General features: G+C 45.0%; 3 protein-coding genes across 4 annotated transcripts in view; 1 reads left to right on the forward strand and 2 right to left on the reverse strand.

Annotated features, from left to right (window-relative positions):
• Positions 1–11,382, reverse strand: part of noi (splicing factor 3a subunit 3 noi) — a 30,403-nt gene extending 19,021 nt beyond the window's left edge. The window contains exons 1-11 of the mRNA XM_050170021.3: positions 11,213–11,382; positions 11,011–11,058; positions 10,898–10,950; positions 10,704–10,809; positions 10,571–10,643; positions 8,435–8,526; positions 7,773–7,855; positions 7,379–7,451; positions 7,202–7,267; positions 6,605–6,673; positions 3,283–3,350 (exon numbers count right to left, since the gene is read on the reverse strand). Coding sequence (XP_050025978.1) covers positions 3,283–3,350; positions 6,605–6,673; positions 7,202–7,267; positions 7,379–7,451; positions 7,773–7,855; positions 8,435–8,526; positions 10,571–10,643; positions 10,704–10,809; positions 10,898–10,950; positions 11,011–11,058; positions 11,213–11,308 — 827 coding nt within the window. The 5' untranslated portion in view covers positions 11,309–11,382. The remainder of the gene's footprint in view (positions 1–3,282; positions 3,351–6,604; positions 6,674–7,201; positions 7,268–7,378; positions 7,452–7,772; positions 7,856–8,434; positions 8,527–10,570; positions 10,644–10,703; positions 10,810–10,897; positions 10,951–11,010; positions 11,059–11,212) is intronic.
• Positions 11,383–11,469: 87 nt separating this feature from the next.
• On the forward strand, positions 11,470–16,385 carry Prp16 (ATP-dependent RNA helicase l(1)G0007). The gene has a single exon (XM_050170018.3). The coding sequence runs from the start codon at positions 11,578–11,580 to the stop codon at positions 15,109–15,111; it is 3,534 nt and encodes a 1,177-aa protein (XP_050025975.1). The 5' UTR covers positions 11,470–11,577; the 3' UTR covers positions 15,112–16,385.
• The window catches only part of LOC126521343 (endosome/lysosome-associated apoptosis and autophagy regulator family member 2-like), a 56,321-nt gene continuing 49,868 nt past the window's right edge, over positions 16,371–22,823 (reverse strand). Inside the window, exons 19-20 of one of the 2 annotated variants that reach the window (XM_050170020.2) lie at positions 20,771–20,949; positions 16,371–17,969 (exon numbers count right to left, since the gene is read on the reverse strand). In XM_050170020.2, coding sequence (XP_050025977.1) covers positions 17,947–17,969; positions 20,771–20,949 — 202 coding nt within the window. In that variant the 3' untranslated portion in view covers positions 16,371–17,946. Of the gene's footprint in view, positions 17,970–20,765; positions 20,950–22,823 lie in introns of both variants that reach the window. The other variant, XM_050170019.2, reaches the window with a different exon arrangement.

The raw sequence follows: 22,823 nt of genomic DNA on the forward strand, positions 1-22,823 counted from the left end.
ACAGCTGTCATGATGGCAAGTGTAGTAAAGAGCGTGTGACGGCACTAGTCTGTGCTAACGTGGACGGTTCCGAGAGGCTGCTCGTGCTCGTTGTTGGAAAGTTTGCAAAGCCACGGTGCTTTAAGAACTTGAAGACGCTGCCCTGCGGCTACAACTGCAACAAAAAGGCATGGATGACGTCTTCGCTCTTCAGCAATGTTTTGCGGCAGCTGGATAACAAAATGGGTGCTACGGCGAGGAAAATATTCCTACAATATACAATATACAAATATTGCTAAAGATATACGTCCCGCCTGAGGAACATAAAGGTTGTTTTTCTTCCGCCCAACTGCACAAGCCGGGTGCAGCTGCTGGATGCCGGCATCATTAAGTGCGTCAAGCAAGGGTACCAGAAGCGGTTAGTGTAGCGTCGGCTGGCGGCCATGAAGTGCAGCGAGTCGGAAAAAAAGATCACTGTGCTCAATGCCATGCATTTTATTGCCAGTTCGTGGAACACAGCGTCGCGAAGCACAATCGCTAACTCATTCAAGCACTGTGGCGTTAAGTGAGAGACTGCCTCCTTTGCTCGAGACGCACCAACCTCGATGACGCTCGAGGCCGCTGTAGGCTTCGCCGACGACGATTCCGAGGGTTTAAACCTCCCCACGACCTTCGCCGAGTATGTGGAGACCGATGACAATGTTGCGATCTGCGGCGAGGTGTCGCTGGATGACGCCATCAAGGAGGCTTTGCCTAATGCCGACACCGCTGTGACATCGGACGAGGACGACGACGATGCCACAGATGCTGTGCCTGTGCCTACCACATTCGTCGAGGTGCTAAGGCACATAGACGGCATCAAGAACTTCATCTGTTCACTCGACAGCGCAGAGGACCTCCTTTTGGATGTTACCCAACTCGAGCGAAAGCTCTTGGTTTATGGATCAAACAAGGTCCAAAAGAAACTTACCAACCTTTTTTAAAGTTCGCACCAGCTGGTGGGAATCGCGGCAGTGGGCAGTGGAGTGCCCTAAAGATTTGTTTGAATAAAGCATGATTGGTACCTGTACTGCAGCATTAATTCTTATCGCATTTACTTTTTTAGTAATTTGGGTTTCCAAGCCCTGCAGAGTATGTTAGTAGTTTACATTGAAGTTTCTCGTAAATCCGTCGGGCGAAATAAGTTGTATTTTTATAGGCATAATTTATGTTCAAATTTTACAGCACCCACCTTTTACGACACTTTCTCGTGGTCCCGAGAAAGTCCTATAATCGGGGTTCCACTGTATTAACTCTTCTCAATTTATTTAGTAATGATGGCAAGCGAAATTTGAACATTTGTTTGTCGGGGTCCATGCGGCATGTTTCAACTTTTTACTTTTCAGGTTTACATGTATTGTATAAAGGATGGTTTTCTTGAAGTCCCACCAAGCTATCTAATGTATTGGTATGCCTAGACGCATCAGATCTGCAATGTCGAGCAAGCCTATGGGGATACAATGATTTGATGCTGATAATATTGAATTTACAAAATAATTCCGCAGTGTGTAAGTTAGGAGAAACATCTAAGGCAACACAAACGACTTGTTTTTGTAGCCAATTTGTTTTCAATCATTGTTGTGGACCAGGCCAGGGCTCCATAATTCATTACACAGGAATATAAAGAATTATATAAAATATTTACTGACACTGGAAGAGATCAGTGACAGCGAATAAACCCAGTCATACCAGAAAATTTCCCAACAAGGTAAGTAACATGATCATCCCATGACATGTTCTCTGAAAAGTAGATTCCCAACGTTTTAAAAGAGTGAACAACTTCTACTTCAGTGTTAGCCATCACGAGGGGTGGAAGATGGAAACATTTTTGACGCAGGTGGAACATTACAGCTTTAGTCTTTTGAACAGTGAACTTGATATCATTTTCAAGAGTCCAGGCATTAATTAGTGCTAGCATGTTATTGGCTGTTTTAGCCAACTCAACACTTGAAACCCTTGAAAAGAATAAACTTGTCTTGTCGGTGTGTACGATGTACTCTGACATAATATCAACATTCACAAGTTCATTAATGTATAGTATGAAAAGGAAAGGGCCCAAAATGCTCCCCCGAGAACACCTGAAGTTAGCGGTTTTACTGAAGAATCATGTCAGTTAATTTCAACAAATTGAGAGCGATGTTGAAAGTATGAAGAAATTGAAGACATTACTTTCCCATGGTAGCTGTAGCACTAAGTTTATGAAGAAGGGTTTGATGACTGATGAGATCCAAAGCTTTAATGAAGCCTAGGAAAACTCCCAGAACTATACTTCTATTTTCAAATTTTTCTGGTATGAATTCCTTCTGAGTAACGAGTGCTAGCTCAGTCAACATGTTTGGGCGGGAACCATACTGTGACGAAGTTAGTATTTGGTGATGATCAGAAAAACATGCCATGCGCTTAAAGATTATTTTTTCAAAGCCTTTAGAGAACAGTGGCAGAATAGAAATAGGCCGATAATTGGACATATTATCCTTGCTCCCCTTTTTGTAAATTACAACAATCCTAGAGGATTGCATGTTATGTGGAAAAACGCTAGATAATAAACAAATGTTAGATATGTGTGCTAGACAGTGTGAATTATATCAATAGTGTAATTAACTGGTCCTATGTAGAGATCAAATGCATCTTCTGATTTACTGTTGTTTAATGATAGGAACTCTGTACAGTAGGATCTCATTAAACGGAAATCGGTTAAACGGAACTGCCTCTTAAACGGAACACCATCCTCATGGATGGTTGGTTGGTTTTGCATTCATGCAATTGCATTCACCTTTGTCTCTCAGAAAATGGAACTCTTGATAAACGGAACCAATTTCCCTGGTCCCTTGAGGTTTTGTTTAAAGAAAGGCCACTTTAGCTACTTCGTTCTCTGCAACTAGCTTGAGAAACGTTGTGTATTGATTTTCTGGTCCCATATAGCATAAGCTATTGTAATCCGATGTTGGGGCAACTGAAGGGAAATTTTAATTAAACGCATTAGCTGGATTAACACCATTTAGTTCAACATCTTTCACAATTTTTGTATGTGAATCTTGTGATCATGCATACATTTTCCATACATCCTGGGGTCGTCCTGCTGATGAGCTGAAAAGGTTTGTTTGGTAGCACCTTTTGGCAGCACGAAGCTCCTTAGTAACACAGTTTCTGTAATATATAAGCTCTTGTAGTGTGTCTAGACACCTGGTTCGTATTAACTTTTTGTAAATTTGATCTCGCTTTTTTATCAGCTTTAACATATCTGCAGTATTATAGTATGCTTACCCTCCACATTTCAGCCCCAGTGCCATTAGTGCCGATTTCAGTCGGTCCAAACCAAGGGACGCCAACTCCTGCGTATTGAAAACATGAAAGTGTGTTTTAAAAACCATTTCGAGTTAACGTTGCAATATTTACTCTCATAAATGTGACGTCCAAGCATATTACCGGGCCTTGCTCCCACACATGCACATACGGCCCCACCTGGACGTGCATCTTACCTTTTACCTTTTGGACATGCATCTTACCTTTTGCACAACTCCTCACTACACCACGAATTAAACACGAATTTAAGGCAACCACAGGGACGTTTTTAACCCAAATGCCATCTGGAGTCTTAACATATTGTCACGGAAGGATGAAAGAAGAGAGAGGAAGAATAAGATCGCGAGACGCTGGCTGCTGCTTGTTGTTACTAGTCAGCTATTTTAACCCCATTGACTCTGCTTGTATATACATTGTAAATACAGTCTTATACTCCCAACATCCCCGTAACATATTGGTGGAGGTGCGAGGTACCACGGCTGGAAATTGAGCTCCACAGTGGACGTCGCATCACCGTCCTTACCATGAATGACAGTGAGCGCTCGGGATCAATGTCGTTGCCGCCTCCAACGTCCCCATCGCCTGCTACGTCGCTGTCCCCTTCGGTTGTGGTTGTGCAACCCAAGGATCCCGGAACTTTCTGCGGGACTGATGGTGCCGACATTGAAGAGTGGGTGGCTATGTACGAACGTGTGAGTGGAATCAACAGATGGGACCCTACGCTTATGCTAGCTAACCTGTTGTTCTACCTAAGAGGCACGGCAAAGGTGTGGTTCGAGAACCATGAAGAGGAGCTGACCAGCTGGGACCAATGCAAAGAGAAGTTAACAGAGTTGTTTGACAAACCAGCCGGCCGTAAAATTGCCACAAAGCAGGAACTGGCCTCTCGTGCCCAATCCCCCACAGAGTCCTATGTTTCGTACATCCAGGACGTGCTGGCGCTTTGTCGTAAAGCCGATCACGACATGACAGAAGCTGAGAAAGTAGGGAACGTGCTCAAGGGAATTGCTGACAATGCCTTTAATCTGCAGCTCATGTGCAAAAGCTGCTCTACAGTTGATGCTATCATCAAAGAGTGCCGACCATTCGAGCAGACCAAAAGCCGACGCGTCCTGCACCCATTCACCAGACTTCCCAATACTGCCGCAACGTCAATGTGTGAAGATCAGCCCGCACAGCAGCTTGAGTCGCCATCAGAGGACGTTGTGCGAATCGTTCGATGTGAACTGGATGCGATGGCGCCCACAGCTTTCTGTTCGTGTAGCCCTGACGCAACCCCTTTTCAGTTCCCCTTGTGCAAGCCATCGTTCGACAGGAACTTGAAAACTTTGCCCTCCATTCTACAAAAATCCAAGGACACCTAAGCGCACCTTCAGTTTTGAATGCGAAAGCATTAATGTCCAATTGAACACCACTGAGCAGTCAGTTTTCCGCTGCGAGTAATGTACCATAGCAGTGCGTCCTGCTCAAGCCAGCAAGCAGCAGCAGTAATGTGGAAAGTTGGGCTAGTTGGGGATTGATCATCATACCTTGCTGGTGAAGCAGCGCACTGACACGGACACAGAGAAGACACACAAGACGACACTCGCTGCTTCACCAGCAAGGTATGATAATCAATCACCAACTAGCCCAACTTTCCACATTACTGAACTTCATTTCCATTACAAGGGGCCCTTTTATATGTTCGAACAACTTCAAGCAGCAGCAGCCTGCCGTGCCAACACCGCATGGTACCAACGTCCTGTGCGGCAAGAGACCGAGGAAGCAGCAGCGGCCACCAAGGCCAGCAGGCGCTCGCAGCAGCTAAGCCCAGTGAGGGGTGAGAGAGATACCAATCACACACCTCCTTCTGAGAGCAAGAGCGAGGGTGGCGTGTCGTCATGGCATTGCCCTCTGCCCTCACGCAACACCTAGCACTCACATCATAATGTTGCAGCAGGCGTTCCCTTTCACCCACTCTGTCGAGACAAGCTCATGACATGGTGCCGCAGCCAATGGGAATTTGGTGATGCAAGCTTGTCATGTGGTGTTGCTGCCAATGGGAATTTGTTGAGGCAAGCTCCTGACATGGTGTCGCAGCCAATGGGAATTCGTCGAGGCGCGCTTGTAACATGACAATGCAGCCAATGGGAATTTGTCGAGGCCTCTTGTAACATGGCGCTGCAGCCAATGGGAATTCGTCGAGGTGAGCTCGTTACGTGGTGTCGCAGCCAATGAGAGTTTGTTGAGGCAAGCTCGTGACGTGGTGTCGCAGCCAATGGGAATTTGTTGAGGCAAGCTCGTGACGTGGTGTCGCAGCCAATGGGAACTTGTCAAGGCACGATCATAAGATGGTGTTGCGGCCAATGGGAATTTAGGTGCCCTTTCACTGCTACAGACTACAGATGCCGTCTTTTTTGCTCAGTGGGCCATTCACATGGCCTTTCACATCAATAAGTGGATACTTCAAGGTTCTGGCTAGCACCACACTCCGCTACACTCAGACATGGCAAGTCAGCACCTTAGAGCTCTTCAGCATGAACATACGGAATTACATTTGGAATGTCTGCAATTATATTCCAACTAGATCAATTCAGATAATGTATGCTTGAAGTTTATCTTAGATTAGCTTAAACAAGTTTAGAAAGAGGCGAGGAAACAACAAAATGCTATTAGTTGTGAAATGTCCCCTGTAAAGCTGGCAATCTAAGCATGAAGTAGACGTTCATGAAAGGGACACTAAAGACCAACAATAAATCAGTTCAGAATGGTAAGGTATTCTATAAATATTGTATTTTCATTTACCTCGCTAAAAAGAGTTGATTAGTACTGGAGATATTTCGCACCAGAACTGCAGTGCTGGTTTGTAAGTGTGGCATGGATTTTAAATTATTTTCTCATATTACTTGGGCAGTTTTGCCAAAGCAACATTTATCGAAACCTGCCGAGCTGAGCCTTTAGTTCCTTTAGAATGCTATGTAGTCTTTCTTTATCGAAAGACAATTAACTAGACTTAAGTAGATGCTGTCAAAATCTATAACATCTCGTTGAGCTGGTGCAAGGATGTCAGGGCAGGACTGCCACCCATCTTTAGTTTTTGCATCTTTTCTGGCTTACTACTATGTATAGGCTTCCTCTCACAGTGTGAGTGGTCATTATAATATTGTATAAGCATAATTTATGAACACAGCCTAACTTAATGTTCCTCTTGAATGTCTCTTTAAAATACAACTATTTTCCAAAGTAAAAGGCATTCCAAGGTAAAAGGCAAGCTGGCACCATCATGAGTTCGACGGTTACTTGCCTCCCAAGAAGAGAACGCAGAAAGGTCCAAGTGGGCTCCAGCATGAGCTAAAGCACTGCCTGCCTCTTTCTGAAATGAAACCATGAAGCTGTTACATAATGCAAAAAAGAAGTTTCAAAACAAAAGTACTTATGACGACAACTGAATGAGTGGTTAGTTGATTGTGATTGAATTATTGCTTGCATGGATTTGTGGCAGTTAAGATGCGCTGAGTGGCCACATTTGCTGAGGGAGCCAGCCTGGTCATGGATGCGGGTGTGCTGAACATGGCCGAGGTATCAGCGAATATTGCGACCGTCTAGCCAGGCGTCAAGCATGTTCTCCCTTATGTGGTAAGCCAACTTCATCTTCGCCGCCACTACATTAACAGTGGTGCTACAGATTTACTGTCTGCCACAGAGCCATCATAGGAGGCACATTAACTGCAGCCCACCTTACCAATAAAAGGCAAACAAGCTTTAATAAGTAAACTTTATAACACTAGCCTGTGGTGAACAATGAGAAAGCATTTTCGAGCACCTCACAGTTCTTGAAAACGTCAAAACTGTATTGTTGCAGCAAGCAGAATGCGAAGACATTGAAACTTCTCCAACCAACCTGCCATCCTGGAAAAGTACCTGCTTCCCACTGCTTCTCAAAGTCATTCATCACATTTTCCATCTCCTGCAAAACATGACAACATAAGCTGAGAAGGTAGCAAATGTTTCATCTCGAATTCACTCAGTTCACTAACATGAATGTGAAGGGAATGTGAATATGTAAAGCCAGATTTACCTGGTTGACATCAAGAAGTGGCTTCACTCTCAGTGTGTAGTCTTGTAGGTAATCAAGAAGGCAGTCAAGGTACCTAGATTAAAGAAAAATAAATTATTGGCTTTTTTGTGCCAGAACCACTATCTGATTATGAGGCACGCCTTAGTGGGGGACTCTGGATTAATTTTGACCATCTGAGGTTCTTTAATGTGCACCTAAATACAAGTAGATGGGTGTTTTCGCATTTCGCCCCATCAAAATGCAGCTGCCGGGGCTGGGATATGATCCCATGACTTCATGCTTAGTAGGGCCACACCAAAATCACTAAGCAACCACAGCGGGCGCCTAGAAGGCAGACGCACACAACGATAAAGAGCAAGGACCAAAAGAAAATAGTGCAACAAAGGTTACTCACTTCTTGTACTCAGAGTTCTTCTTGTCCTTGGGAACATCAAACACTTGGTCGAATGACGCGAGGTATGAGAGGTAGTCCACTTTCTGCAAATAGCAATTCACAAAGTAATAACATGTCAATTGCAACTCAATTTATTTCCGACTGACAAGGGAAGCTTTCAATGAATTTTGTTAATCAACCGGTGCACCTTACATTTTTTTTTATCCCTTCCTCTCTCATGTTCTGTTATGCAGCAAGAAATTTATTTCCTGCTAGTCAATTCAGAGAAAGTTCAAGAGTGTGACTGAGCATTTTAAGATCGACTATCTTTCTTGCAGCAATATAGCAGCATACGTTCAACCAGAAGTTCTAGAGCATATTGCATTCCAATATGCATGTGACAAGCTCTACTGTGATTCAGGATTGAACAGTACATTTTTCACTACAGTACATCTATGCATGATTCAAGCAAGTAGGCAACCCGTCTAAGAAAATGAATAGGACTTGGTATTAGACATATATCAGATCTTCATAACACTAGATGTTACTGGACTATTATAAGTATAGCAGGGATGTATGGCGACAAGCTTTCTGCAAACAGTTTACCTCTAAGATCAAATAATGTGTATTGACTGCACCCTGAACAATCACTAGCTGAACCAGGCAATATCCAAGCTACTTACCTCAATGCCTTTGAGGTTGACGTATTTTTCATAGCACTCATGCAGGTCGAGGTACTTGCCATAGCCTTCCTCATCAGTAAAGTCTACCAGATCTAGAAGAGACATACAGTGGATAAATAGCTCTCCATGCTCACTACAAAGAATGCCATTTCCTGGAATAAAATATTTACATGTTTCCTTCTGTCAACAGCTGGCCTTGATTGCAATCAGAGGGCCAACGAGCCACACTGGAGTTTCACTTGGCAAGTTATGAAAATATGCATACTAAGAAACTTCTGTACGACCTCGAAAACATCAAGGGTGTATACTTGCCCTTTGGGCTGTCAAACAGTTTTAAGAGTAATTTTAATTACATTAATTAAATTCTGAGGTTTCACGTTCCAAAACATCGACATTATTATGAGGCATGCAGTAGTAAGGGAAAACTCTGGACTAATTTTGACTGCCTGAGGTTCTTTAGCGTAGACCTAATGCCTGGTACAGGCATGTTTTTGCATTCTGTCCCCCTCTAATTGCAGAAGCCATGCCCAGAATTCAAACACGTGACCTTGTGCTTGGCAGTACCAGGCCAAGGCACTAAGCCACTGTGGTGGATGAAAAGAGTGTTTTTCTTATCTGGCTGAGTATAGGCAAGACTTCTGAAAAAGATGCTCAAAGCCTAGAGTATATATTATTTAGAGACCAGATGTCTGGGCACTGAAAAATGCTGTTTTACACACCTATAACAGGTGCTAAAGCTGTCCTTGAAGCCATACATAGGTGCCAACTACTGTCTTTTTACCATGTACAGGCACAAATAATAAAAACTTCCACTGGGTAACTGAGGATACGTTATGATTTTCTAAGTCACACAGCCCCCTGCACCCCAGTTTTGTGAAATTCACTTTATTTTCTCAAGTACACGGAAATAGGCAAGTTGTGTAGGTTACAAGATTTAACTGAAATTTAGTATGCAAAATAGATACCACAAGAAAAATTGTGACAACAGTCACAAGCAAGCTCCATCCATTTCACGTTTTTCTAGATTCATCTTGCACCTTTTTTCACTGAGTATTGATTTGTACACAAGAAAAGAATGCCCAACATCCCTCGAAGTGAGGGGCAGAAATTTGTAGCGCTTCGGAACCTTTGATGATCCAACGCCTTCGGGAATTCCAGAATGTTCGCTGGTCAGAACCTTTGACAGTTGATTTCTGAAGTGAAGGCGCTGAAAAGACGGAGGACAAAGAAGAAACACACACACACAGGGCGCGTTGTGTGTTTCTTCTTTGTCCTCCGTCTTTTCAGCGCCTTCACTTCAGAAATCATGCTTAACCAACACGCCCAACTATCCATCCTAACTTTGACAGTTCTTTCATACTGAAAGCCAGGATTTTTCTCCAGGGCATATTGAAGTTTTTAACTAACTCTATCAGCAATAGGTCCATTGGGAATGGTGGCTAACCTTTCCTGAATGTCCTAATTGAGACAAACATAATAGGTCAGATTTGCGCCTGAGCATTCAAGTTTCTTAATGATGTTGGCTGAATATGTGAAATGAGCGCACAAGTACACGAAGTATCGGATAGCGCTGTTTGAACCCTTTACACAGCGATACTCTTGTCTGCTGAAAAGCTGTTAATAACAGCCTTTACACCAGTAAAGTGTTTGTTGTAATAATCGGCTACCTTCAGGCTAGTTCCCTAGCAGGTGATAACATTATAAACAAAAATAAGGCTAGGACAGAACATGGAAAAGGGCATTTTTAAGCTCTGAGAATTCGATAGAGGCACCAACATCTAAATAGGCGCTAAAAAAGTGCCACTAAAATGTTTCTAGACTCACAGTTTCTGCTTATATGTTAAATAGGTACGATAAGGGTGTAATGAAAAAAATTTGCATTTTGCGTAAAGTTCTGGTGTCTAATTATTATAGATCGAATGATGCAAGCTCACGCAGCAAGAAATAATGACAATGTGTATACATGTTCATGAAGACCAGTCAAACTTCCTAAGCAACAATGTTGCTTACTTGTCTGCTGAGTATTAATAGCAAAAGTGACAGTGACATACGAAAGGTGACAATTAAAAAAAAAGGAAAGAAGAAATGCTACCTTGTCATAACTGAACGAGCCCCAAAAAGTGAATTGAAACGTACTCATCATTTCCTCTGACGGATTCTCCCTTGCCTTGTTCAACTCGTCGAACTCCACAGACATTGGCACTTGTATCTGGAAGTTCGAGGGACATGTTAACCTGCTCAACCCAGTGTGTCAGAGGTGGGAACAAACCTCATTTGGGTGCTTCCTGTGGAACTCCTTAATAGTCCTGAGCCTGGAGTAAAATTCGGCGAACTCATTCGGCCCAGAAAGGGCCGCTATTTCTTCCTTCCGAAGCCTACATACGGCCAAAAGAAAGAAGAAAAAAAGCACATAACAGATAATATTGCCATGAAAGTGAGAACTAAACACCAAAGTAAACTTACCCATCTCTATCTTCATACAGCTCTTTTAGGTTAGCTGTGCATTCCATATACCTCTGTAAGAGCGATTGAACCTGTTAATGCACGGCTCAACACTACAGCCCTAGCATACTCACATCAAGCAGCATCTTTAGACGGTGATCCGAGTTGATCTGTTCTCTGTTCTGAAACAAACACGATACAAATGCAATGAGAAACAAGCCTCGAATTGTCACCCTTAGGAAGACACGGTAACACTGAGCTTAGTGTCGGAAGACACTGTCTCCGACGACCATTGCAGTACAGCATATCAGTAAAACATGGGCAAGCTTTACTCACTGTGGACTTTCTATGAAGCATTTCCTTTGCCTGAGCGTCGATTAGGCGCTCTCTTTCTTCGTGATAACGGCGTTGCTGCTCCAAAATAGTCTCCATGTCGTACGCAGCGCAGACGGGATAGAACGCAACGCACGCACGACGAAAACCAAAACGCCGACCAGCGACAGCCCAGTGTTTACGTGCTTCAGCCCGACTTCCGCTGTTTTCGCTACTTGTAGTGTTTTGACATCCATCTTCGCCCCGATCGTAGCCGCAGTCATAGCCGCATCGCTCTGTGTATTGTGGAATCGGTGGAATGCATATGTCGCACAGTACTTTGTTGTTCTGAATCATGTGTCAAAAAGATCCGTAAAGACCAAGTTATTATGAGCGACTTCGAGTCGATACATCGCCTGGAAGGCATCGAAGAGGTGGTGGGTGGTCTCATAAAAAAGAAGTCTGTTCACGAGTTCAAAGCACCCGAGAGGAAGTCGGTCCTCGGCCTCGACGTTCTTGCGGCCGCCAAGAGGAAGCAAAAGCTCGAAGAAGAAACCGGTAAAAAGCCCCGGAAAGATAGCGATCGCAGTGATGAATCAAGTCACGAAATGTCAGAGGCGACATTTAATAGACAGTACCGGAAACCACGCATAGAGACTCCGACACACACCGGTGGAGTGGATGCCAAGTACGCTGACCGTATTCGTGACCACCGCGAGCACCACAGCCGGGGCGTTTACGCCAGCTCAAAGGACTCCAGAAAGCGTCCGGAATCTCCGTCGTCTCGCGAGCGCGATCGTGACAGAGATCGGCGTGACGACAGGCGCGACTCCGGACGATCCTCGTCGCACCGTTCTCGCAGAGACTGGAGCGAAACGCCGCCTCGCTTCAAGGATCCTCCTACGCCCAATATTCGGCCAAAGGACACTCCGTCTCGCTCAAACTGGGAGGAGGACGAAGAAACGCCGTCACGACGCTCCTCTTGGGACGTGCTGACGCCGTCGCCTCGCGACGGCTCCGAACGGCGGAGCACGGACAGGCGGTACCGACGTCCAACAGACACACCGCGGGCTACGCCGGCGCACAAGTACAATGCCTGGGCCGCCGACAGGCGCAAGACGTACGCCACGCCAGGGAGCAAACACTCAAAAGACGAAAAGATTCCGTGGGCTGAAGACGGCGAGCAGAAGGTAGAGTGGGAGGTCGAGCAACAGAGGCTAGACCGCGAGTGGTACAGTATTGACGAGGGCTACGACGAGATACACAACCCGTTCGCTAGCATACCGCAGGAGTACACCAAGAAAAAGGAGGAAGCACTAGAGCAGAAGAAAATCAAAAAGGTTTCAGCTCAGCAGAGGCAGATCAACAAGGATAATGAGAAGTGGGAGACCAACCGAATGCTCACCAGTGGCGTAGTGCTAAAAGTTGATGTGGACAATGACTTTGAGGAGGAAAATGAGGCAAGGGTCCATGTACTTGTGCACAACATTGTGCCGCCATTTCTGGATGGACGCATTGTATTTACCAAGCAGCCCGAACCAGTGCTTCCAGTGAAAGATGCAACATCTGACATGGCCATTGTCTCTCGTAAAGGCAGTGCTGTTGTTCGTTTCCACAGGGAACAGAAAGAGCGCAAGAAAGCTCAGAAGAAAGAGTGGGAGCTGGCAGGTACGAAACTGGGCAACATCTTGGGTGTTAAGAAAAAGGATGACGAACGTGATGACAATGAAGAAGCTGATTACAAAACTGAGCAGCGCTTTGCTGATCACATCAAGGATGCTGACAGCCAAGGAACCAGTGAATTTTCACGGAAGAAGACTATAACACAACAGAGACAGTACTTGCCCGTGTTTGCAGCACGACAGGAGCTTTTGCGCATCATCAGGGAGAACAGCATTGTGATCATCGTTGGGGAAACAGGCTCTGGAAAAACAACACAGCTGACCCAGTACCTTCACGAAGATGGGTATAGTAAGTATGGCATGATCGGCTGCACACAACCCAGAAGAGTGGCAGCTATGTCTGTAGCGAAGCGAGTGTCAGATGAAATGGGCTGCAAGCTAGGCGAAGAAGTGGGTTATGCAATCCGATTTGAAGACTGCACTTGTGAGAAAACGATAATTAAGTACATGACTGATGGTATTCTCTTGAGAGAATCCTTAAGGGAGCCAGATCTTGACCAGTACAGTGCTGTTATCATGGATGAAGCCCACGAAAGGTCTCTTAGCACTGAAGTGCTTTTTGGTTTGCTTCGTGAAGTGGTGGCACGCAGGCAGGACTTGAAGCTCATTGTTACCTCTGCAACCATGGACGCCACAAAGTTTGCTTCCTTCTTTGGAAATGTCCCAGCGTTCACCATTCCCGGAAGAACCTTTCCTGTCGAACTGTTCTTTAGTAAGAATCCTGTTGAAGACTATGTTGATGCTGCTGTCAAGCAGACACTACAAATTCACTTGCAGCCCAATGTTGGAGATATATTGGTGTTCATGCCTGGACAGGAAGACATTGAGGTGACCTGTGAGCTTATTGCTGAAAGACTTGGTGAAATAGATAACGCCCCACCATTGGCCATTTTGCCTATTTATTCCCAGCTTCCTAGTGATCTTCAAGCCAAGATTTTCCAGAAGGCTCCAGATGGAATTAGAAAGTGTGTAGTGGCAACAAACATTGCTGAAACTTCACTGACAGTTGATGGAATCAGCTTTGTTGTTGACAGTGGCTACTGTAAATTAAAGGTCTACAACCCTCGCATTGGTATGGATGCATTGCAAATCTACCCTGTCAGCCAAGCAAATGCAAACCAGCGTTCTGGACGAGCCGGTCGAACAGGACCAGGGACATGCTTCAGGCTCTACACAGATCACCAGTACAAGAATGAGCTGCTTAAAACAACAGTACCAGAGATTCAGAGGACAAATCTTGCAAATGTTGTATTACTCTTAAAGTCTTTGGGTGTCCAAGACCTACTTCAGTTTCATTTTATGGATCCGCCACCCCAAGACAACATATTGAACTCCATGTATCAGCTGTGGATCCTGGGGGCACTGGATAATGTTGGAACTCTGACCCCACTAGGACGGCACATGGTTGAATTTCCTCTCGATCCTCCGCTCTCTAAAATGGTTATTGTTTCCTGTGATATGGGCTGCAGTGAGGAGATCCTCACGATAGTTTCAATGCTCTCGGTGCCCAGCATTTTCTACCGTCCAAAGGGTCGGGAGGAAGACAGTGATGCTGCACGAGAGAAGTTCCAGGTGCCTGAAAGTGACCACCTGACATTCCTCAATGTGTTCCTTCAGTGGAAGTTAAACCACTACTCATCCTCCTGGTGTAATGAGCACTTCATCCACGTAAAGTCCATGCGCAAAGTGCGTGAAGTGCGGCAGCAGCTTAAGGACATTATGGGTCAGCAGAAGATGAAACTTGTCTCATGCGGCACTGACTGGGACGTTGTCCGCAAGTGCATATGTTCTGCTTTCTTCCTCCAGGCGGCACGACTCAAGGGAATCGGAGAGTATATAAACTGCCGCACGGGCATGCCTTGCCACCTTCATCCCACCAGCGCCCTCTTTGGAATGGGCTACACTCCAGACTACGTTGTCTATCACGAGCTCGTCATGACCACAAAGGAGTACATGCAGTGTGTCACTGCCGTTGATGGTCATTGGCTGGCTGAACTTGGACCCATGTTCTACAGTGTGCGTGAATCAGGCAGGTCGCGGCATAGGATGCAGAGAGACCACCAATCACAAATGGAACAGGAAATGGCTCTGGCCGAGCAGCAGCTCCGGCGGCGCAAGGATGAACATGATGAAAAGCAGGCAGCGGCTTCAATGCGTGCAGCGCGAATTGCCACACCAGGCTACCAGCCAGAAGGTGCCCCCGCTACACCCAGACGGACACCAGCCAGGTTTGGACTTTAGGGTGTGTACCTGTTGCAGGTGTGTACATGTTGATGTTACTAGCTGTTCTGCAGTTAACGCAGTTATACATTGTATTGTTTATCATTTGCACAGCCTATATGTGCTCTAGCATGTTGTGAATCACAAGCACTACGTTTGATCTCCACGAAGTCTGCACTTGCAGCTAGCACTTATCCATCAGTCGAAGCTACGAGGAAAAGCATGACTGCCACACCTGGCTACCAGCCAGAAGCTCTCCAGCCACAACCAGACTTATACTTACCTTTGAGCTGCAAGCCACCGAGCTGTAATAGGACGATCATGACAGATGTTTGTGGTGCCTCTTGATGACTGGAGGACATCTTGCATTGAAAAGCACCAAAAGGGTGCAGAGTTTTGGCACTCAAAAGGTGGCACCTGGGAGCTTGGGATATGGTATGCAAGCCTATTGTCGAAGGTTGCAGTGGCAGTGAGACAGCATTATATCTGTTGTCTTTTCAAGCCATCAGGTGACACCAACACATAACAGGCCCTAAAGTGCCCAGTGGTTTGTGGCATTGACCTTGTGGATGGTTTGCACTTCCAAATGCTTATTGCTGCAGTGCCATAAGTTCTCTTAAGTATCATTATTTGGTATCAGTACGTGACCATTCTTCTTCATAGCATGCATCGCTTTTGGCTTCCATGGGACCTGTGCCTTCCATTGATGCATTGGTGCAGTATATCTGTCATTGTCTGGTACTTATACATTTCCATCTGTGTTTCAAGTCGCTGAACTAACTGCTAACTTCATAAGTGCAACTTGTTAGTGCTAAATGTAAGGCCAGGGCATTCTTTTCCATACCAGTGTCTCCAAACTTAGGCATTTTATGCAAGCTAATGCAGTAATGCACGGTGCCTAGTATGAGCAGAGCACATGGTAACATATTGTTATAAGTTGTTGTGCGGCTATGTATGTTCATATTTTCTTTATGAAGCATGCAAAAAATGTGTTGTCATTGTGAGTTACTTGATTTTGTGTATTCACAAATGTAAAGATGTTTTTAAATCATTCAGTGCACTACATGTGAGCATACAAAATTTACATAATTCTGAATGCAAATATATCATGTGGAAAGCGAACATTAATCTGTACATACAATGTTTACAGCTGCATTGTTTTTTGTTTTTTGTGAAATTGAGTGTCGGCCGGTGTTTATGTATGTTCATTGTGTACTTTTGTGCGTAGATCACAGCATAATTATGTGTCATGCTGCATAGAATAAAATAAAAGCCAGAAGTTGGTTTTAAATACATGTGCATTTATCGTAATCTTTATTAATAGCTTTGCTACAACATAATACCACACCATAGAGCTGCACATAATCCATTTTTTCTGCCTGCCTGTTTGCATATTTCGCATAAGAAATGTAAACAAGATGGAGCTATCCATGTCTAATGTTAGCCTTCAGTCTAAGAACAGGTGTCTAACGCTGATTTAGTGAGGGAAGTTTCAATAGGTCGAAGTGTAATCACACAAAGCCAGGAAGCTAGCGCCTGTAGCGTACAGTGATCACTCCGCTTTACAATTAGAGTATGTGCACTGAGCCACAAGAGCTAAGCCTATTTACAAAGATGCAAGTGCCTAATAACCTTTGATCCCATCATCACACTCACACTCGCTCTTCTGTCACATAATCGAATCGCTAGCAGGATGGGATGTGACTTGCTTTCTTATGCAGTAACATCACATGTTTCCGTACTCGTATGTTTGTAATACTTCCATGTGAGGAACTGTCACCTATCTCGCACTTAGTATCCCCGCGGAGACAAAGGTGCGTACAAAATGATCACATGGTGCGCAGCCCACGCATCGAGGCCACCTAGATATGCCTGCAAACAAACAAAAGTGTGTGCACTCCAACCCCATTGCGAAGGCACAACACATTGGTTTTTGTTTTGCTATCACAAATAGAGCCGGCACATATGAAAATAATGCGTCTCCTCTCTCTTTTTTTTCATCAGCACGTGGAGGCTACATTGAAGTCACAAGCAGTATACTCAGCCACGGCATCTTTTGTTTTGACAACTTGCAAACTGCTGCAAAAACAACAGCAAGCATGCGTGCATGAGTAATATATATATATATCTTTGGTGCTACGAAACAGTCATGCCATTAAACAGTTTCAGAGAACAACAGGCACTTTAGTAAGTACGGCAGAAGCTTCTTTTTTTTTTCATCTTCTTTCAAGAATGGCTACACAGTTTAAGTCATCACGGTCGCATCGGCCACGCATGGTATATCGTTTGAAAAAAGTGGCAGCACTTGAAAAAACACCATCAATACACACACAACAAAGCATTAGCATGACTGACAATACACTCAACCGCGTTGAAAAAGGAAAACATGATATATTTCTGCCCAGCTGTACAAAACAGTGCATGTAACATGATACCCCACTAACATCACCACCCCAGGTTCGCCTCCCATTCGCATTTCAACATACAGCAACACCCAAAATGCATGGCCTTGCTTGCACAGGCGTATGCTTTTACTTTACATTTACATTTCTTTGTTTATGATAGACTAGGTATAATGGGGCACTTGTACATGCACGCGCAGTCATGAGAAATTGGACTGAGTATACTAAAAATACACTGGAATGTTTTTGACGTGTTTGTACACCAATTACATGAATGGTGTGCCTTGGGATTTAATGGTGCACAAGAGCTCTTTGGTGTTTCCTCCCCTCCGTCCGAAGCTCCTGCAGTGTCTTTGCCTTTGTTGCCATGGTTGGTTGTCGACTTGGAGAAGGCAGCATCGCCAACGCAGGCCCCCTTCATGACACCATCTCACCTTTGGTCAGGTGGATGGTTTCAAAGTGGTGTCCCTCTCCACTCTGAAAATTAGCAGTTTTAGCATTCATGGTGCTGCACAAGAAACGCTTAAGGTGTAAATTAGGGTGAATTCATCTGTACTTTTTCATGGGAACAGTAAAATAGAATATTAGCCAGAAAGAAACAAGAAGAGTGCTTGTGCTTTCACATATCTTTGCACTCCTTCTTGTAAGAAATCATAAGAAGCAACCATCGCCTTCAACTTAAGATTTCACTTGTGCGCCCTTATACCTGATATTCATGGACTGTGCAATTTCGGCAAGGCTAAGATTCTTCCTTTTAGTCAACACAAAAGATCGGCAGTGCACTGAAAAGATGAGAATAAGGTCATTTCATGCCAAATGTCCTAACTTGGGAATTCGACCACCCAATTCATTTCAACTGATTTCAACACAAATACCTTTTTCTAATGTAGTTCCTACAATAAGAAACATTCTTTTTTTTGCGATCTGAATTTTATCATAATGAAATAGATGCACTCTCAGTAAGCTATCAGGAAATTCGGTTGACATTTTAGTCATGCAGATGTGTCAACACTATTTATGGCATTCCCTGAAGCTCTCCAGAAAAAAAAAGAACGTCCTTCTTCCAATTTTCTTTTGGCTAATTGTCAATGGAGAATGCTATATAACATTATTTCCTTTATATATAGGAAAGTAAGCCCTGACTGCAAAAACAAAAAAGCAATATCCTGGAAAACTGCGTTGTGGCCTTTGCTTAGCCAGCAAATGAACACTGGAATGGTCCCTGCAAAGATAGGGAGAAGTTGGCGCATATGGCGACGCTATTCTCCAAATTTCTGGACCAGAAATTTGATGAAAACAATTTTTTTTTTTCCGAGAGAAAATATATGAACTGCAGTTTTGCCTTGTATTTTTGTCTTCACCGCAAAACATTGACGGGAAGTAGTGTCTATGGCTTTCTGCTGATGAGCACGAGGTCGCAGGATCGAATCCCAGCAACAGTGGCAGCATTCTAGCGGGTAGAGATTTTCTCGGGTAAAAAGACCCAGGCAGTCCCAGGAAGTCCAAACTCATACGGAGCAATTCACTACGACGTCCCTCAAAGCAAAAACGAAGAATTACAGCGAAACCTCATTAAACGGAATGGGATATAACAAAATCGATATAATGAATAAGCAAAATATTCCTTGAAATCCTCATAGATATTCATATTGCAGTACATGCGTAAGGAATGTAACGAAGCAATTCCGGCTCCCCTTTCAACTTTGTTATAACGAGGCATTTACTAATCACTTAACAAAAGCACCTATTTATGCAAACTGGAGTTATCTATGGAATAACTTAAATAAACAGAAAGTCTTAGTTGTGGGGTGTGGTAACATTTGCCTGTGAGAAGTATATCAATACAGTTTCTTTTTAATGCCTGCGGTGGAAGTGCAATCCTACCTTGCCACAGGGTTATGTGTAGAGGCTGCCATTAGTTTAAAAGCAGGTCACAATATTTAGACAGGCCAGCGGAGTTAAAGCCAATTACTTGCTCAGGTCATTCTATTGATTAGCGTAGTTTGTAATACGGGTGTCAAACATACACTTCTGATCGCGATCGGGGGCGATCCGGATTGGATTTCTTAATCGCGATCAACAATGGTCATTGCTGCACGGTCCAACGATCCGGATCGAGTTATGAACGTCGGCAACTCTCAGAATTGCATAATATGGTTAAATTGGAACGTTTCAATTTTACAGCTTACTAGCGCTGATAAAAAGGTTTTTAAAAGTTTTTCTTTGTTTGTTTTTTATTCAGCTGCCATCACTTTTTCTTTTTAGCGTTTTCAGAATACTACGATAGAGGGCGCAGACGTCAACCTGGGATCGCGATCGAAAGGCCTGATCGCGATCGTCGGGATCCGGATACCGCAAGATCACGATCGCAAATGACCGTGTTGCAACACTCGATCCGGACCAAGCTCAATCAGGATCGGCGACGATCGCGATCAGAAGTGTACATGTGACACCGATTATAGGATTGTTCTATTTTCCGGCGTCAGCGCGGGCTGTGTAGAACAGACGCCCTCCTCGATTAGGCGGCATAACCACCGTCGGCGCGACCCCTTTCGGAACCGTTTGCAAGCGTAGACTGTCACGTGGCCTTGGAACCCCGCGCCGATTGGACCGAACGAAAGATCAAGTCAGGAGTGGCAAAATGGGCGACGGCCGGCTATAGCTCAGTCTGCAGAGCCAAGCATGAGACTGTTCCTCAGCGTCTTGGGTTCCCGCGATGGTCGCCAGTCGCGGACTTTCTCTCTAAAAACAGTTTACGCCTTTTAGGGCGTATCTTTATCCCACAGCAATAATCATCTGTCTTGCTTGTGTTTCCTTTCTTTAACGCAGAGTGACCGTTATTTCCCAGGTCACGAAGGGCATGGGCGTTATCAGCGTGACATGGCATTTTTTACAGAAAAGTAGCGAGCGCAGAGATTTCAAGAAAGGAAACGCCAGAAAGACAGATGTATATTGTTGTGGGACAAAGATACACCTCAAAGGGTGCAAACGTGAAAAGGAAGCTTAGCGAGAACCCAGTCCACAAATATAACGTTCTAATTCGCCAAGCAAGTCCATCCTTTCTCGTTAACTAAGCGGCAAAGAAGGAATTACGCTGTCACAGGCAATCTTTAAAAGTTGTGTTCGAACTAAAGAAGAAAAAGAAACAAGAAGAAAAGCGTTATGGCTTTGCATTATCGCGTGTGCGTGCAGCGGTGTCCGAGAGAGAAGGAGATAGTTGCGCATCAAACGAGAGAACGGAACAAGAATGCCTGTCCCGAACAACAAACTCACCTTACCGCTTCCGATGCGGACGGTGCGAAACTTCTGCAGGAGCCCCTTGTTGTTCTTGGTGTCGTAGCCGCCGTTCTCGAAGTGGTCCTCCTCGTCCTCCTCGATGGCGCAGCTCTCGGCCGCGGGCAGTTCACCGTCCTTGCCCGAGCTGGACTGGACCAGCTTCATGTACTTGTACTCCAGCCTGCACGATGAGGTTAGTTTGGGGCAGTTATTTCTCGCAAGAACCCTTATTGTGAGATTTTTACGAGTATGCATGGGTGCTAAATGGTTGCAATGGAATGTGTAAACAGGAAAAACGCACTTTTGCAATAGCTCAAGCTGTGTAGGTTAGGCTTGGTTAGGCTGGTGTTTACGTTAGGTTAGTTGCGCGCGTTACTGAGCGTGATGACATGCGGTATTGACCACGACGCATCAAATATAGCAGAACGCCGGTCGAGTCTTCCAACCATTCATTCACCATTCTCCTTTCCGTCTGTCCGCCTTTTCATCAAACCGACAGGCATCTTCTGGGGACTGCTGCACGTGTATAAAGCGCACGTGTTTCCGCTGCCCCCCGTGTTTTTGAAAAAGCACGCGCTCACTGAATTCCACAATAGTCCGGAGGGAATTATGGCGACACCCAGAACCCAAGAAGCGGTCGCTGGAAATATGTGTATAGAGGCCTTACTCTGAAGCTTTTCGTGACGTCACTGCGGGATTAATGTACCCTGTTTCACACTTAGCAGGTAACGTTGCCGAAGCTATATAAGTAGCGCGGTCATATAGATGTATCCCTGGATCCGTGCGTTTAGCAGCGTCGCTGGTGTAGCGCTGGCACCGACATATTGCGAATCTGACTTTAAACAACGTGCGCAGGACTATTGTTGCCATGAGTGGCTGTGCTAAACTTGTTTACTGGGTTAAAGGGTTGGGCAGCAATGCAAACAAAGTTTACATAAAGCGCGCCTGGACAAAAAAAAAAAGTCACAACAAGCACTTGAGTATACGAATAGATACAACAGTTTCTTTCCCATATTATGACTAAAATAGGTGGCCTTGCGGCAAGCATTTCGCCCGAGTTTTGAACGAGATAGTGCTCAATATCACGGGTTGTCTCCCTTTGTGTCCACAGAGAGCGCATTCTGCTATCAACAGCACACGCGCTCAACGATTGGATCGATAAGCACCGAAGTGTGCGGGTACAGCAGGGATCGAGGAAAGCGTGCCTCGAACGCGTACAATTCAACTGCGCCTAAGGCCGCCAGCGGCATAGAGGGCAGCGAACGAGCTCGTGTCTTAGCACGAGCGCGATGACACGCAACACCGAACTATCTCGGAGAGCTGCTGCTAAGGGGGTGCTAGCGCCGAACGCCGAAGACTATGCTCAGTTCTGCTAAAGGAAGTAAAAATGTCATCTTAATTCCCATCTTCACCCTGTACGCACACAATTAAGCGAGACGTAAAACTAATTCGTGTGGCGCAGACCGAGCATGACGGCACACACTATACGCGACACTTACCCGATGCAAACGCGTTACACGCCGACTGCGAATTTCCCAGCAAAAATCTCCTCCGCTCGCATGGTCATCAGATCACACATCGTGCCCACATTTCGCCACCCCTGGCAGGCTTGAACCAATCAAACTCGGGAGCTCCTGTCCACATTGCCGCCACTGCTGGCGGCTCATATCAATTTAAATTAAAGTTAATTAAATTCTGGGATTTTACGTGCCAAAACCACGATATGATTGTGAGGCACGCCGCAGTGGAGGATACAGATTAATTTTTAGCACCTGTAGTTCATTAACGTGCACCCCAATGCATGGCACACGAGCAATTTTGCATTCCGCCCACACGATATATGCGGCTGCCGTGGCCTGGTTTTGACAGCGCGCCCGGGCTTAGCAGCACAACTCCAAGCCACCAAGCCAAGCCACGCCACCATGGCGGGTCCCGTTTCAAGTTACTTAAGGGGATTCCTCCAACTGTGCGCAACGGTATTGTCAGGGACCCAGCTGCGATCTTCCGTATGGCGTGTGTCCCAGCAAACGTTACTCAAGCTGTTCAAAGAAAAGA

The sequence above is a fragment of the Dermacentor andersoni genome, chromosome 6 (assembly GCF_023375885.2).
Source record: "Dermacentor andersoni chromosome 6, qqDerAnde1_hic_scaffold, whole genome shotgun sequence".
Classification (NCBI taxonomy): domain Eukaryota; kingdom Metazoa; phylum Arthropoda; class Arachnida; order Ixodida; family Ixodidae; genus Dermacentor; species Dermacentor andersoni.

Bases quoted from the DNA above. Each gene is read 5' to 3' on its own strand.
- Prp16 (XM_050170018.3), top strand. From the start codon at position 11,578: ATGAGCGACTTCGAGTCGATACATCGCCTGGAAGGCATCGAAGAGGTG.